The sequence below is a fragment of the Trachypithecus francoisi genome, unplaced genomic scaffold (assembly GCF_009764315.1).
Source record: "Trachypithecus francoisi isolate TF-2019V2 unplaced genomic scaffold, Tfra_2.0 Lachesis_group15, whole genome shotgun sequence".
Lineage (NCBI taxonomy): Eukaryota > Metazoa > Chordata > Mammalia > Primates > Cercopithecidae > Trachypithecus > Trachypithecus francoisi.
The window spans coordinates 52,035,498-52,051,379 of NW_022681460.1; the positions used below are offsets into that span (position 1 = coordinate 52,035,498).

Here is a 15,882-nt window from a genome sequence, read left to right on the forward strand (position 1 = left end):
GAGACAAAATTTTAAAAGTCAATATTCAATATACCATGGTATAATGACAAGGGAAAAAAACTGGCTGGGGCTTCTTCGCCCATTTTAGTTTTTCTTCATATGAACTAAACAAAAAGACAAGTATTTATAAAAGCTAAGCTACTTAATGACTTACAGGGACACAAATTTTTAATCTATCCTTCTATTTCCAAGGCCCCTCCCTACTTCACATTTTCTTTCCTTCTTGCCTAAACCATAGCAGTAAACTTCTTACTGGTCTCTCTTTCTTCCAATGAGGTTCCATGAAAAAAGGATCTTTGCAGTTTTGTTTTTTTCTTTTTTAAGGCTTAGAAAGTGCTAGGTTAAATGATGTTTAAAAAACCTTTTTCTTTAAGACAGGGTCTTGCTCTGTTGCCTAGGCTGGAGTGCAGTGGCGCAATTATAGCTCAATGCAGCAATCATAGCTCAATGCAGCCTCCAATTCCTGGGCTCAAGCACTCCTCTCACCTCAGCATCCCAGGCAGCTGGGACTACAGGCGTTTGGCACCATGCCCAGCTAGTTTTTTTCTTTTCCTTTCTTTTCTTTTCTTTTTTTTGTTGCCTAGGCTGGCCTTGAACTCCTGGGCTCAAGCAATACTACCATCGTGTCCTCCCAAAGTGCAGGGATTACAGGTGTGAGCCTCCCCATTGAGCCAAAAACAAAATTCTTTTAAAAAACTCTGTAGTACTACTCAATGCATTTAATATTCCAGGTACACTGTAAATCCCAAAGATATTACAACATATAGTAGTCACCTCTTATCTTCAAGGGAAACATTCCAAGACCCCCAATGGATGCTTGAAACCAAGTACAGTACCAAACCTTCTATATAATATGCTTTTTCTATTTCTATTTTTTCAAGTATAGTACCAAACCTTCTATATACTATGATTTTATCTTTTTTCTATATCATACCCATGATAAAGTTTAATTTATAAATTAGGCACAGTAAGAGATTAAAAACAAAAACTAATAATTATGTTACTATTATTAAAGAATTAGTGGCCGCGCGCGGTGGCTCAAGCCTGTAATCCCAGCACTTTGGGAGGCCGAGACGGGCAGATCACGAGGTCAGGAGATCGAGACCATCCTGGCTAACATGACCCCGTCTCTACTAAAAAATACAAAAAACTAGCCGGGCGAGGTGGCGGGCACCTGTAGTCCCAGCTACACGGGAGGCTGAGGCAGGAGAAAGGCGGGAACCCAGGAGGCAGAGCTTGCAGTGAGCTGAGATCTGGCCACTGCACTCCAGCCTGGGCGACAGCGCAAGACTCCGTCTCAAAAAAAAAAAAAAAAAAAAAAGAATTAGTAAGTAAACTAAGGGTTACTTGAACACAAGTAGTGCCATACCATGACAGCTGACCTTAAAACCAAGATGTTCCTCAGTGCCTCGCAGGAGAGGCAGCATCTACAGCATAGTTATGCTGGACGAAGGGATGATTCCCAGCCCAAGCAGATGAAGCAGGATGTCGTGGGATTTCATTATGTTACTCAGAATCATACACAATTTAAGCTTATACATTGTTTACTTCTGAAATTTTCCATTTAATATTTTTGGACTGCAGTTGACTGCAGTAACTGAAACTACAGCAAGTGAAACCATGGCTAACAGAATACTGTATAATCATAATAGGAGAATACTGTATAAGCCTTTCTTTTCTTTTTTTTTTTTTTTTTATGTTGTTGTTGTAGATAGGGTGTAGGTCTGTTGCCCAGACCAGGGTGCAGTGGCACAATCATGATTGATTGCAGCCTTGACCTCCTAGGCTCAAGTAATCCTCCCATCTCAGCCTCCCAAGCTGCTGGGACTACAGGCACATGCCACCAAGTCCAGCTAATTTTTTTATTTTTTGTTTAGAGAAGGTTTTGCCATGTTGCCCAAGTTGGTCTTGAACTCCTAGGCTCAAACAATTCTCCCACCTTGGCCTCCCAAAGTGCTGGGATTACAGGTATGAGCCACCATGCCTGGTCTATAACTCCTTCTTAATAATATGTTGATATTCTAAGCAGAATAAAAAATGTTGGCCCAAACAGTAAACTACTCTATCAGTCAAGGTCCTACTTTCCCTTGCCAATTTTACCTCCAACTATGCTTCCTGGAACATCTGTTGCCCTTTTATACCTCTGTGCCTCTGCCCATGCCACTACCTGCCATGTCCTTCTCTCATTTCTACTTTTTTTTTTTTTTAAGGGTCTTGCTCTGTTGCCCAGGCTGGAATGCAGTGGCACAATCATAGCTCACTGCATCCTTGAACTCCTGGGCTCAAGGGATCCTCCTGCCTCAGCCTCCCAAGTAGCTAGGACTACAGACACATGCCACCATGCCTACCTAATTAAAAAAAATTTTTTTTGGTAGAGACGGGGGTCTCACTGTGTTCCCCAGGCTGGTCTCAAACTCCTGGGCTCAAGCAATTCTACCTTGGCTTCCCAAAGTGCTGGGATTACAGGTGTGAGCCACCTCACTGGAGTTATCTCTACTTACTGAAATAATGTCCAATAGTACAGGCCTAGGTTCAAAAGGTAGCTCCTCCAGGAAGTCACTTCATATTCTTCCCAGTAAAATTTATTTTCTTCTTCCTCCAAGGACTTCATAACTTTATTAAAGCATTTCTGTGTCTGTCCTAGGTTGTATTTGTAAATATATCTTTCTCACTCACTAAACTGAAAGACTTGAAAAATAAGAACTGCCTGGCACATAGTTGGTATTCAAAACACCATCTGAATTGGAATAGTGATTTTAATTTTTCCAAAGACTATCTAAAAGCAGATCTTATTTTATTACACAATTACACACAAACCTGCAAAGAAGGTAGAACAGATGTTATCATTCCACTCCACCCCCTGCCACACACCACTTGACAGATTACTGTAAACATCATAATTATTATTATACTAAACAGTTAACATTTCTTGAACATTAAATATGTGTCAGGCATTGAGCTAAGTGCTTTACACAATTTACTTCACTTAATTCTCAAGGCGACTACATAAGATAGGTTCTATCATTACCACCAATTTACAGATGAAGAAACTGAACTTCCAAGAGGCAAAGTTTTTCTCCCATATCTGACAGCTAGTAGGTTAGGGATGGTAAGTGGCAGAGCTTAGAATCAAACTCAAGTCTGTCTAAATCCAAAGCGCATAGTAACTGCTACACTTTTCTACCTTTCACCATTTGCTCAGTTGCCATTAATAAACCATGGTGTCCATGACAGTTTATTTAAACTTAGCAATAAAAAGTATTATCCAGCTTCAAAGATCCCAAAATTCACTAAAATAAAATCTGACATTTGTACTACTGAACTGTAACTGCAACAAGAAAAAGAAAGAATTACTTACTTGCACAATTTGCCTCCTGCCATGTGGTATTAAAAAACTCTGAGAGAATCACAACTATTTGCATTCTATCTGCCATTAAGAGACTTCTGGCACAACTCTGACTCTCTGAAGTATTCTATAACAAAAACAAGAGAGAAAAATACAATCTGAGTATTTTTAGATTTTGCAAACAATTTGAGGCAAAAACCTTACAAAAAATAACATTTATTACAAGCTTTGTAACATTTTGTTTGATATGATCAGATAATGTTAACATTAATAATAACAATGATAATAAAGTAATTAGCAGCTAACATTTATTGGTACTAGGTTCACCTGCAAGGGAAGAAAATCTTTGTACCTAAATAGCTTGTACTCAGATGGAAAAATACGCTTTTGCAGATCATTTTAATAATGAAAGAAACTCATGCTATGCAAATAATAAATCCAAGTTCCCAAATTATTTGATCCTTATCTATTTCCTTTCCCTTGTGCCCCAAGCAAGGAACTAAGTCCTGCTGACCCTTAATTCTTTCAAACTTATTTAACTCCTACTATTTACTAGGCACTATAAAAATCCTGAAGTTTTGATGATATAAAAAGTATAAAAGAGGCCAGGCGCGGTGGCTCAAGCCTGTAATCCCAGCACTTTGGGAGGCCGAGACGGGTGGATCACAAGGTCAGGAGATCGAGACCATCCTGGCTAACCCGGTGAAACCCCGTCTCTACTAAAAAATACAAAAAACTAGCCGGGCGAGGTGGCGGGTGCCTGTAGTCCCAGCTATTCGGGAGGCTGAGGCAGGAGAATAGCGTAAACCTGGGAGGCGGAGCTTGCAGTGAGCTGAGATCCGGCCACTGCAATCCAGCCCGGGCGACAGAGCCAGACTCCGTCTCAAAAAAAAAAAAAAAAAAAAAAAAAAAGTATAAAAGAATGCCATCGATTCTGGGGCTTTGAGAACCTCTCGCAGATACAAACACAAGGAGTTATACAGTGTGACGAATAATAGACGAGAGTGGTAACTCCTGGGAAACAAATGATCAGCCATGTGGGAGAAGAAATGGAAAAAAGGAGAAAAGGAAGAATCTCTGCTTTAAAATATTTGCTGATGTTCATTTTGGGAAGGTTATCTTCTTTGTAGCTTAGTTTTGTCATCCCATTAAAAGGTCCATTTGAATGAGTGCTTGCTTTTAAAATAGTGAATTGAACAAAACATTTTATTTATTATTATTATTATTACTATTACTATTATCGTTATTTGAGACAGAATCTCACTCTGTTACCCAGACTGGAGTGCAGTGGCAAGATCTCAGCTCACTGCAGCCTTTGCCTCCCAGGTTCAAGCGATTCTTGTGCCTCAGTGAGAATCTGGGACTACAGGCGCACGCCACCACACCCAGCTAATTTTTGTATTTTTAGAGCCACCGCACCTGGCCATGAACAAAACATTTTAAAAGACTCCTTTTTAGAATTACCTTCTGAGCAATACCAGTCATAGAAGAAAATTTTCTATTATCACTTTTTTTTTCTTTTTTTTTTTGAGATGGAGTCTCCTTCTATCACCCCAGCTGGAGTGCAGTGGTGCCATCTCAGCTCACTGCACCATCTGCCTCCTGGGTTCAAGTGATCCTCCTGCCTTAGCCGCCCGAGCAGCTGGGACTACAGGCAACGTGCCACCACACCTGGATAATTTTTATTTTTAGTAGAGATGGGGTTTCACCATGTTGGTCTGACCGCTCTTGAACTCCTGACCTCAGGTGATCCACCCGCCTTGACCTCCCAAAGTGCTGGGATTACAGGCATGAGCCACCACGCCTGGCCTATTATCTCTTCTTAAGTAGAAGTAATAACAGTGTATTAATACAAGCCTGAGTCACTAGCTAGTGACCTTGGGCAGCTGACCTACCTCTCTAAGGTTTGGTTTCAAAATCAAGGGTCCTACAGTTACTGTATGTATTAAATGAAATAGCATACATTAATCACTCAGCACATTGTCTGGTACACAGTGAATGATATATGCTATTTCACCTAGCTACCATGCTGCCAACATTAAGTGCTCTAAGTAAGTTTAGTTGGCTAAGTGTAATTAGTTGCTTAAGTTGAATCTTTATAAGTAGGTGACTGGCTATTTTAAAAATCAATATAGTAAAGCCTGTATGGGTGTTCAGTGTGTGGAATAGTTCAGTTGAGGAAGATATCAATGTAGTTTTGAGAAACTAGAAAACAGTTCATGAAGGAAGGATATGAACTAAGCCCTATATTGAGGAAGAGAAAAGGATTCGAAAATAAGAATTAAATGATCATGGGATGAAAGTGATAATGATTATGTGGTATTTGGGGAGTATTCAGTAGTCTATGAAAGTAGGGCTATTAAAGGGCTAAGTTAGAACAAGGTTATGAGAAGCCTTGAGGGTCATGAGAATTAGTGAGAAATTCTTGAAGATTTTTGAGGAGGGTGTCATGAAAAGCAGTTTCAGGAATATATGTTTAGGCCGTGATATGTAGGGTGAGGAGGCAGGGAGACTCATTACACTACTTCCATAGCTCAGGTATAATGAAAGGATGATGACAGCAGTGAGGACAGAAAGGAAATGATTAATAATCCAAATGATGATGAGGTACTTATTTAGTACTTCTCAGTTCTAAATGTCCCAACTGCACTTCCTTACTTAAACCTCATAACAACTCTATGAAATAGGTACTGTTAGCTGGGTAGAGGGTAAACTATCAAAGGTGACTGAGAAGGAAGAATTCGAGAGAGAAAGAAAAATAAGGAGAGCACGATGTCCTGTAAATCAAGGAAAAGGGAAGTGGTGGTTGTGTCAAATCCTGCTGAGAGAATTGGAGGTACATCTGTCAACACTGACAGTATTGGTGACACTAACAAGAATGAATTTGATGGTGTCTTTGAGTGTGAAAGTGAGGTCAGAGTGGGTTGAACAGAGAATGGAAGATGAGGATGTGGGAAGAGTGAACCTAGACAACTGCTGAAGAGTTTGGCCTTGATGGGGAGATAAGAAAGAGAGGTCACTAAAGAGCAATGTGGGACCCATGCATCATTACCCTGATGCATGGTTTCTTAAAGCATGACATCCACCTATTACGTTTAGGTTTCTCTTCTGGACAGACGTCCCTTTAAAATGGAAACTGCCACATCTTTGTATTCCCAACACCTCGCCAAGTGACCAAAAAAAAATGGTCCTTGTTTATACTTAGACCTCTTAATACTCAAATCTATCATAACAACTTAGCAGAACCCTAACCATTATGAAGCGAGCCATTTCTTTTGATCATGCCTGCACCCAGGAAGTCAGGAGTTGCTGGCAAAAAATTAACAACACAGATTAATTCCACAGTAAATCCATAATCCTAAACCATACCCCTCACTTTTCTGTCTGCTCATTCTCTCCTTTTTATAACTTCTCCACTCTCCCAGAAACTCTGATCCCTCTCCCACTCTTTACTCTCAAGAGAAGATCTAGCCTCCTGGATAACAGAAGCCTTCGAGCTGAAACTCTAACCTGCCTACCTCTACATGTAACCTCTAGTTCTACCCTCCTATTATGGTGAGGAAGGCACCTGTCCCTTTCAAGGCCCATCTCTCTAAGGATGCCCTAGATCCCATCTACCCTGCCTTTTCTAGAAACTGACCTTGTCTGCTTCCCACTCCCTCCTACAGAATCTTCACCTTCTCTAAAGGACCCTTACTATCAACATTTAAACATGTCCAGCTCTCTCCCATCTTGGGCAAGGAAGAAGAGAAGGCAGGACAGAGGAATGGAGGGACAGGGGAATGGAAAGAAATGACAGAAAGTCAGCCTGGCATGGTGGCTCACGCCTATAATCGCAGCACTCTGGGAGGCTGAGGCAGGCAGATCACTTGAGGTCAGGAGTTTGAGATCAGTCTGGCCAACATGGTGAAACCCCACCTCTACTAAAAATATAAAAATTAGGCCGGGCGCGGTGGCTCAAGCCTGTAATCCCAGCACTTTGGGAGGCCGAGACGGGTGGACCACAAGGTCAGGAGATCGAAACCATCCTGGCTAACATGGTGAAACCCCGTCTCTACTAAAAAATATGAAAAACTAGCCGGGCAAGGTGGCGGGCTCCTGTAGTCCCAGCTACTCGGGAGGCTGAGGCAGGAGAATGGCGTGAACCCGGGAGGCGGAGCTTGCAGTGAGCCGATATCATGCCACTGCACTTCAGCCTGGGCGACAGAGCAAGACTCTGTCTCAAAAAAAATAAAAAATAAAAAATAAAAATTAGCCAGGTGTGGTGGTGGACACCTGTAGTCCCAGCTACTCGGGAGGCTGAGGCTGGAGAATCGCTTGAACCCAGGAGGTGGAGGTTGCAGTGAGCTGAAATTGTGCCATGCATTCCAGCTTAGCTGACAGAGCAAGCCTCTGTCTAAAAAAAAGACAGAGAGAGAGAGAAATGAAAGAAAGTCTCTGAGTCCCACATTGCTCTTTAGTGACCTGTCTTTCTTATCTCCCCATCAAGGTCAAACTCTTCAGCAGTTGTCTAGTTCACACTTACCACATCCTCATCTTCCAATCCCTGTTCGTTCAACCCACTCTGATCTCACTTTCATACCCAAGGACTCCATCAAATTCACTCTTGCTAGTGTCACCAATACTGCCAGTGTTGACAGATGTACCTCCAATTCTCTCAGCAGGATTTGACAAAAATAACCACCTCTTCCCTTTTCCTTGATTTACAGGACATCATGTTCTCCTCATTCTTCTTTATCTCTCCAGTTCTTCCTTCTCAGTCACCTTTGAGAGTTTACCCTTTACTTAATCTTAAATTCTTAGTGTTCCTACTCATTCTTCAGGTATGTTCACCCAAGTCATAATTTCAAATGCCATTTTTATGCCGACACTTCCAAAGGCGTTATCTCCAGTCCAGTCCTCTAGATGTCTATATTCAACCACATAGGCAATATCTCCACTTAGAAAGCTCATAAACACCTCAAAATCAACAAATTCAAAACTGAGTTAATGATCTTCCCCCACTAAACAGACTCCTCCTGCCAGCTCAGTAAATGACAACCCTATTCACTAAGCTGCTCTTATTACAACCCTGGAAATCATCACTACCTTTTCCTTACTCCCCACTTTCAATTAACCTCCAAGCCTGTAATTTCTGCCTCCTAAGTATCTCTGAAATCTACCCATTTCTACCCATGATGATGGCCCCCACATAGTCTAGCCACTACTGTCTCTCATACCAGTGTAATAGTCTAATTCATCTTTCCACATATCTTCTTCCCCTACCCTCCCCAGCCCCAACCCCCTCCATTTTCTGTCACACAGCAAAGTACAAATCTGATTATGTCACTCCACAGAATTAAACCTTTCAATAACATCATACTGCTTTAAAACCAAAGTCTAAAATCCTTAACATATCCTACAAGGCCCACATGACCTGCCCCCTGTCTACTTCTTTAGGCTCAGACCACGGGTCTCCTTCTTGCTCACTGTGCTGTGTTCTAGACCTCAAATACACCACAAACTCCTTTCCATCTCAGTCTTCATGCCTGCTATTTCTTTACATGTATACCTTCCCTCCCCTGCCCCATGTCCTCTCAAATTGTAGGTGTCTGCTTTAATCACTGACCATTCTACCTACCCCCAGTCATACTCTAGATCAGCACTCTTGTCATATGCATTGGTAGCATCTGGGTTTTTTAATCAGCAACACTTATTACACATGAATTAAATAATTATTTGTATAAGGAGATGCTTAATGTCTGTCTTCAGACTATAAGCTCTGCTCATTCACGCTATATCCCTAGCAGCTACCACAACCTATACATAATAGGTACTCAATAATATTTTCTTGAATGAATGCAGAAGAAATATTACATTTTCTGATCTCTAATGAAAGGCATAGATTATTATACTATGTTCTGGTTTTCTCCCTATAGTCCTAAGAATTTGTTAGTTAATAATCTATAGTAAAAGTATATTGAATACTCACCAAATACATAACCCAAATGATTAGCACTTCACAAAGATATACAGATACATAGATAGATAGAGATAGATAGGTAGATGAATGGATCTATAAATCTAAATTTTAAACACTATCTAAATTTTAAACAAACCAAGTAGAATAGGACAGAGCCTACCAATTCAGAATCTGAGGGGGTAAAAGCATCCTCAGGACCATTCTGATAATGCTGAATCACAATGAAACTATGTCCCTATCAGTTTAAACTAAAAGGAGCAAGTATGACTCTAAGGAAGAAGGAATCCATCAGTTCTATCATTCAGGTTTCAGAAATCACACTGTATTTTTTACCTTGAGATAACAAAACTATATGCAATCCTTGTCCCAGAAATTCTAAAAGGAAGTGACAAGAACCTACGATTCTTATCAGGGAATTTTATTATAGTTAATTATATTGCTGTACCACATAAATAGCTTACTAGTTTCTGGCTTTGATTCTTTTTTTCTCCTTGTTATACTCCTCTCCTCTCTCAATCAATCAATGTCCATTCACACTAAAGAAGGGTAGAAAGAATGCCTTGAGATTCAGCTTATAGGTTTCCTCTGATGAATCAGCCTTGCTCTGTTCCCTCATTTTTTTTTTCTTTTTTTGAGACGGAGTCTCACTCTGTCACCTAGGGTGGAGTGCAGTGGTGCAAACTTGGTTCACTGAAACCTCAGCCTCCCGGGTTCAAGTGATTCTCCCACCTCAGCCTCCTGAGTAGCTGGGATTATAGGCACATACCACTACTCCTGGTTAATTTTTTGTATTTTTAGTAGAGACGGAGTTTTGCCATGTTGGCCAGGCTGGTCTCGAACTCCTGGCCTCAAGTGATCCACCTGCCTTGGCTTCCCAAAGTGCTGGGATTACAGGCATAAGCCACTGCACTTGGCTCTGTTCCCTCCTTTAACGTGGCATTCCTTTCACTCTTTTGCTCTAAATTGCTGTGGTACAATTTATAACACTCACTGATATTTTCCTATTTCCCCATATAAGGTACTTTATTTCCCCTAACTATACCAATAGTTTGAGGCCTGAATCTTACCCTTCTTTTCCTTCTTATCCTTTTACCAGCCCAATATTCAAGAATAGTAGGTGCTTGCTAAAAACTAATTTAAGGGAAAGACTGAGTCTGAGTCAAACAAAATACATCACACTGGATAGGCTGGGCGTGATGGCTCATGCCTGTAATCCCAGCACTTTGGGAGATAGAGATGGGTGGATCGCCTGAGGTCAGGAGTTTGAGACCAGCCTGGCCAACATAGTGAAACCTTGTCTCTACTAAAAATGCAAAAATTAGCGAGGTGTGGTGGCAGGCGCCTGTAATCCCAGCTACTTGAGAGGCTGAGGCAGGAGAATGGCTTGAACCCAGGAGGCGAACGTTGCAGTGAGCCGAGATCATGCCATTGCACTCCAGCCTGGGTAACAAGAGGGAAACTCGGTCTCAAGAAAAAAAGGCTGGGTGCGGTGGCTCACGCCTGTAATCCCAGCGCTTTGGGAGGCCAAGGCGGGCAGATCACAAGGTCAGGAGATCGAGACCATCCTAGCTAACACGGTGAAACCTCGTCTCTACTAAAAATATAAAAAATCAGCCGGGTGTGATAGTGGGCACCTGTAGTCCCAGCTACTCAGGAGGCTGAGGCAGGAGAATGGCATGAACCTGGGAGGTGGAGCTTGCAGCGAGCAGAGATTGCGCCACTGCACTCCAGCCTGGGCAACAGAGTGAGACTCTGTCCCAAAAAAAAAAAAAAAATTACACTGGATAAATAAACCTCCCCAAAAGACAATTAATTCCTTCAAGTTCACTCATGACACATTTTTCCATAGGTTTTTGTTTTGTTTTTTTGCGATGGAGTCTCACTCTGTCCCCTAGGCTGGAGAGTGGTGGCACTATCTTGGCTCACTGTAACCTCCTCCTCCCGGGTTCAAGCAATTCTCCTGCCTCAGCCTCCTGAGTAGCTGGGCACCACCACGTCCGGTTAATTTTAATTTTAATTTTTTTATTTTTAGTAGAGACAGTGTTTCACCATGTTGGCCAGGCTGGTCTCGAACTCCTGGCCTCAGGTGATTTGCCTGCCTCAACCTCCCAAAGCACTGGGATTACAGGCATGAGCCACCATGCCTGGTCTCATAAGTTCATTATTATACATGATGGTTCAACTCCCAAACCAGTCCGTATAGCCTTTTAAATCTATAAAGTACCTCACAACTGTAGAAGTCATGCTTTTGAGCTAAAGAATCATATACAGCTCTACTTGGGAAAGAAGGGGAGCTGAGACCAAGGCCTAGGATGAGTTGGAGAGAAAATACAAAAAAAGTTTCCCTGCCTCTTTTCACCTATTTATCTACTTCCTTTCACATCAGGGTGAGTTGAGCTGGGTACCCAGGTTGCTGGTAGAATCTGAGGCAGAGGAAGGGGGTTTCTACAACTCCCCCACTGGGAAGCCTCCTCTGGGTAGTGGGGAATTCATATAGAAATTCATATGCAGATTGGGTGATGCCTATAATACTGCACACTAGAGTTTGAGGTGCTACTTTTAGCCTCTTTTTAATTCCACAGTACCTACACATATGAGAAAAGCTTTGCTGCCTCCAAAGACCCACACTTTGCATCATGATCCCTGGCCATTCCGCCCGCAATAGCACTTGTCCTTTACAGTAAATGGAACCCTAAAACAACTCATCTTAACGGCTCAACACTGAATATGATGCTATATCATATTCTGCTGCAGTTGATAGGGACATGTCTTGGGTACTATGTTTTAAAGTGATAGTAAGATATATATTCCTTGCTATACCCAACGCAAGTGTGCCTGGAAAATACTGCATGTAAGCCTGAATTTATTTACCTTGAAAATATGGCCTTGGCCAGATGTGGTGGCTCACACCTGTAATCCCAAATCTTTGGGAGGCCGAGGTGTGTGGATTATTTGAGGCCAGGAGTTCGAGACCAGCCTGGCCAACATGGTGAAACCTGTCTCTACTAAAAATTTAAAAAATAGCCAGGTGTGGTGGTGCACACCTGTAGTTCCAGCTACTCGGGAAGCTGAGGCAGGAGAATCACTTGAACCCAGAAGGCAGAGACTGCAGTGAGCCGAGATGACACCATCGCACTCTAGCCTGGGCAACAGAGCGAGACCTTGTCTCAAAAAAAAAAAGAAAAAACAAACAAAAACACATGCTCTTTACAGAAAGGTTGACTACAGAATTTATTTAATGCAAATAAATTCCCCATTTATGTAAAATGACAGATTTTTATTTTTACGTATTTATTTATTTATTTTGAGATAGAGTCTCACTCTGTTGCCCAGGCTAGAGTGCAGGGGTGCAATCTCGGCCCACTGCAACCTTGGCCTCCCAGGCTCAAGTGATCTTTCTGCCTCAGCTTCCAGAGCAGCTGGGACTACAGGCATATGCCACCACACCCGGATAATTTTTGTGTTTTTAGTAGAGACAGGGGTTTCACCATGTTGGTCAGGTTAGTCTCAAACTCCTGACCTCAGGCGATCCTCCGCCTCAGCCTCCCAAAGTGCTGGGATTACAGGCATGAGCCACCACACACAGCCATGACAGATTTATTTTAAATAATAACAGGCTGACTTAAAGCAGGATACAACTAGATACAAATTTATATTTAGTGCAACTACAAACAAGTTTAGACAAGTTTAAACGTATGAAATGATTCCAACCACATTTTCATGAGACTACTTGCTGTCCGCTTAATACAAGAGGAACTTTCTTATTCTCCAGTCTCAATGTTATTCCTCATGTTTTTCCTTTACCAAACATATCCGGCCCACACCTCGTGACTCCCACCAACCCTGACACTCTAATATTTTCCTAACCTTTATAAAGTACTTAAGAGCAGGAATTGTGTCTGTTTTTCTTTTTTAAATTAAGGCCCTCACAGCAGATACCACACAACTGGAAACACCTCAAGGTACCAAGAATGAAGTGCAGTCTTACAATTTCTTAAAATTTTACCTCCCATTTACTTAGAGGTATTACTATGTGTCAGTTTTCTAATTTGTTGTTGTTTTTGTTGTTGTTGATGTTGTTTGAGACGGAGTCTCGCTCTGTCGCCCAGGCTGGAGAGCAGTGGCGCGATCTCGGCTCACTGCAAGCTCCGCCTCCCAGATTCACGCCATTCTCCTGCCTCAGCCTCCCGAGTAGCTGGGACTACAGGCGCCTGTCACTACGTCCGGCTAATTTTTTGTATTTTTTTAGTAAAGACGGGGTTTCACTGTGTTAGCCAGGATGGTCTTGATCTCCTGACTTCGTGATCCACCCGCCTCGGCCTCCCAAAGTGCTGGGATTACAGGCGTGAGCCACTGCGCCCGGCCTATCCCCATTTTACAGATTAGTAAACAGGGACAGAGAATGCAAGTAACTTGCCCAGAGTATACTGCTAATAAGCAGAATGGAACTGGACTCCTGGCCGCTAGCTCCAGACTGTCTATATCACAAAGATGAAGTCACAGGCAATATCTCTTTTAATTCTTCCAACAGCCGCATTAGGCAGCTGTTCTTTCCACTTTATAGAGGAGGAAATTAAGGTTCTGAGAACACAATTAATCCAAGGTTACATAGTTAGAATGTGGTGGACATGGAACATTTCCAGCTACAAAGCTCAAATTCCCAACCACTACCAGTGTCTCCACCCCATCTGTTTCAGAAAAGGATCCTTCCCGGGAGCTCCTGGAGAAGATGAGGAGAAGCTATGGTGGATTGGGCGGAGGAAGAGGAAGAGGGTTGAGGAATCAGGACCCCCAAGGAAACCAATCACACCGATATGAACAAAAGCTGTCCAACAGCATTCATTGAAGCAAAAACCCAAACCCCAAGCCCCATAATGCCACCCCCTTTTCCTGATGTCCCAACTCCACAAAGTCCAACCCCTTTTTCTTACTGTTGGGGAAACTGAGGCCCCCAGCATTGATCATCATTACATCCTCCTCTTTTCCCAACTCTCCCGCGCTACAGTCCCGGACGTGGTCCTGTACCCACCCCCACGGCTCGGCTGATGTTGTCCATCTTGCTGACGACCTGTTGGAAGAGGGGGTAGCAGGTCTGACAGAGGCGCACGGGCCGGGCGCTGCGCACCAGACACCCTGTCAGCTCTGCGCTGCTGTTGGCAAAGTCCAGCAGGAGCTCCCGGCACTCGGGATCCAGATCCGGCAGGTCCGGGGGCAGCGACAGAGGCCCCAGCCTTCCACCCTGCAGCAGGGACAGGGACAAGTCCTCCACCTCCAACAACTGCTGCTCCGACAGGAGGTCGTGGAAGACCCGGTGCGGACTGCTGCCGAAGGGGAGCGCGCCCAGGGCCAACCCCGACCACAGCAGCACCCCCAGCGGCAGCCACGGCGGCAACGAACACCTCCGCCGCGCGGCTGTCGGGCCCGGCTCCATCACGGGGCTCACACACCCCAGGGCGCCCACCACCACCCCTCCGGCCCCAACCGGCACCGCGGACAGCCGCCGCTTCCGGTTTCCGCAAGCGCAGGCGGAGAGCCGGGTCACGAGGAGGGCGCGTCACGGCCCCGCCCCTTGCGCGCGACGCCCCGCCCCATTGGCTGCCGGCTGTCTCCGGTACGCGGGCCTGCGCGCGTGCGGGACGCGCCCACCCTGCGGCCGCGCGCTCCCCAGCTGGCGTTAGACGCGGTGCGGGCCGGAGCGGAGCACTGAGTGCTGCCGAGCCCAAGCTGGCCAGCCGGTGACTACGAGCGCCCACCGCTTTGGACAATTGCATCTCGGGGGTCGTGACCCTTGCACGCCCACCCCTCTGGGAGTTCCGGGCGTCCTACAAGTTTCTTACCTCGCTGGACGGACGACGGCCTCCGCTGTGGAAATGACCGTCGGCTGCGTTCGCAGAGAAAGCCCGCTGGCCGGTGCCTCGGCAGATTTTCTGCGTGGTGTTCCTTAGCGTAGTTTTTTCCTCATCCCATTTGGAGAGAGTAATAATGCCGGTTGGTTATTACAGGTGGTGGAGCCTAGCGGTTTCCGAGCTTTTTGTTTTTTTAAAAAGCTCTCAACTGTCTGCCTCAACGTTGTCAGATGGAACTCTCTGGGATGAGGGAAATACTCTACATCTGCGTTATTAAGGCAGCCACTGGACACATTTATGGTGTTGAGCCGGCTGAGGAACTGAATTTTAAATTTTATTTAATTTAGGGCCGGACGGGGTGGCTCACGCCTGTAATCCCAGCACTTTGAGGCCGAGGTAGGCAGAGCGTTTGAAGCCAGGAGTTGGAGGCGAAACCCCGTCTCTACTAAAAATACAAAAATCCGCCGTTGGGCGTGGTGGCGCAAGCCTGTAGTCCTAGGTTGAGCGGGAAGGATGGCTTGAGCCAGGAGGTCGAGGCTGCAGTAAGCCAAGATCGCGCCACTGCTCTCCAGCCTTCGCGACAGGGTGAGACCCCCATCTCAAAAATAAGTAAGTGTTTAACTTAAATGTAAGTAGCCACATCTGTGTAGTGGCGACTGTACTTGACGCAAGTCTGGTCCGACAGTGGCCAAGAAGCAGGTTTGCTTGGAACTGAAGGGGTACCAGGG

General features: G+C 44.2%; 1 protein-coding gene across 2 annotated transcripts in view; it reads right to left on the bottom strand.

Moving 5' to 3' along the window:
* OSTM1 (osteoclastogenesis associated transmembrane protein 1) overlaps positions 1-14,845 on the bottom strand; it is a 38,559-nt gene extending 23,714 nt beyond the window's left edge. For both annotated transcript variants that reach the window (XR_004442844.1, XM_033234783.1), the window contains exons 1-2: positions 14,338-14,845; positions 3,359-3,473 (exon numbers count right to left, since the gene is read on the bottom strand). Coding sequence is in view for 1 of the 2 variants with exons in the window: in XM_033234783.1 (XP_033090674.1) it covers positions 3,359-3,473; positions 14,338-14,739 (517 nt within the window). In the remaining variant the exon portion in view is untranslated. The remainder of the gene's footprint in view (positions 1-3,358; positions 3,474-14,337) is intronic.
* Between the last annotated feature and the right edge of the window lie 1,037 nt (positions 14,846-15,882).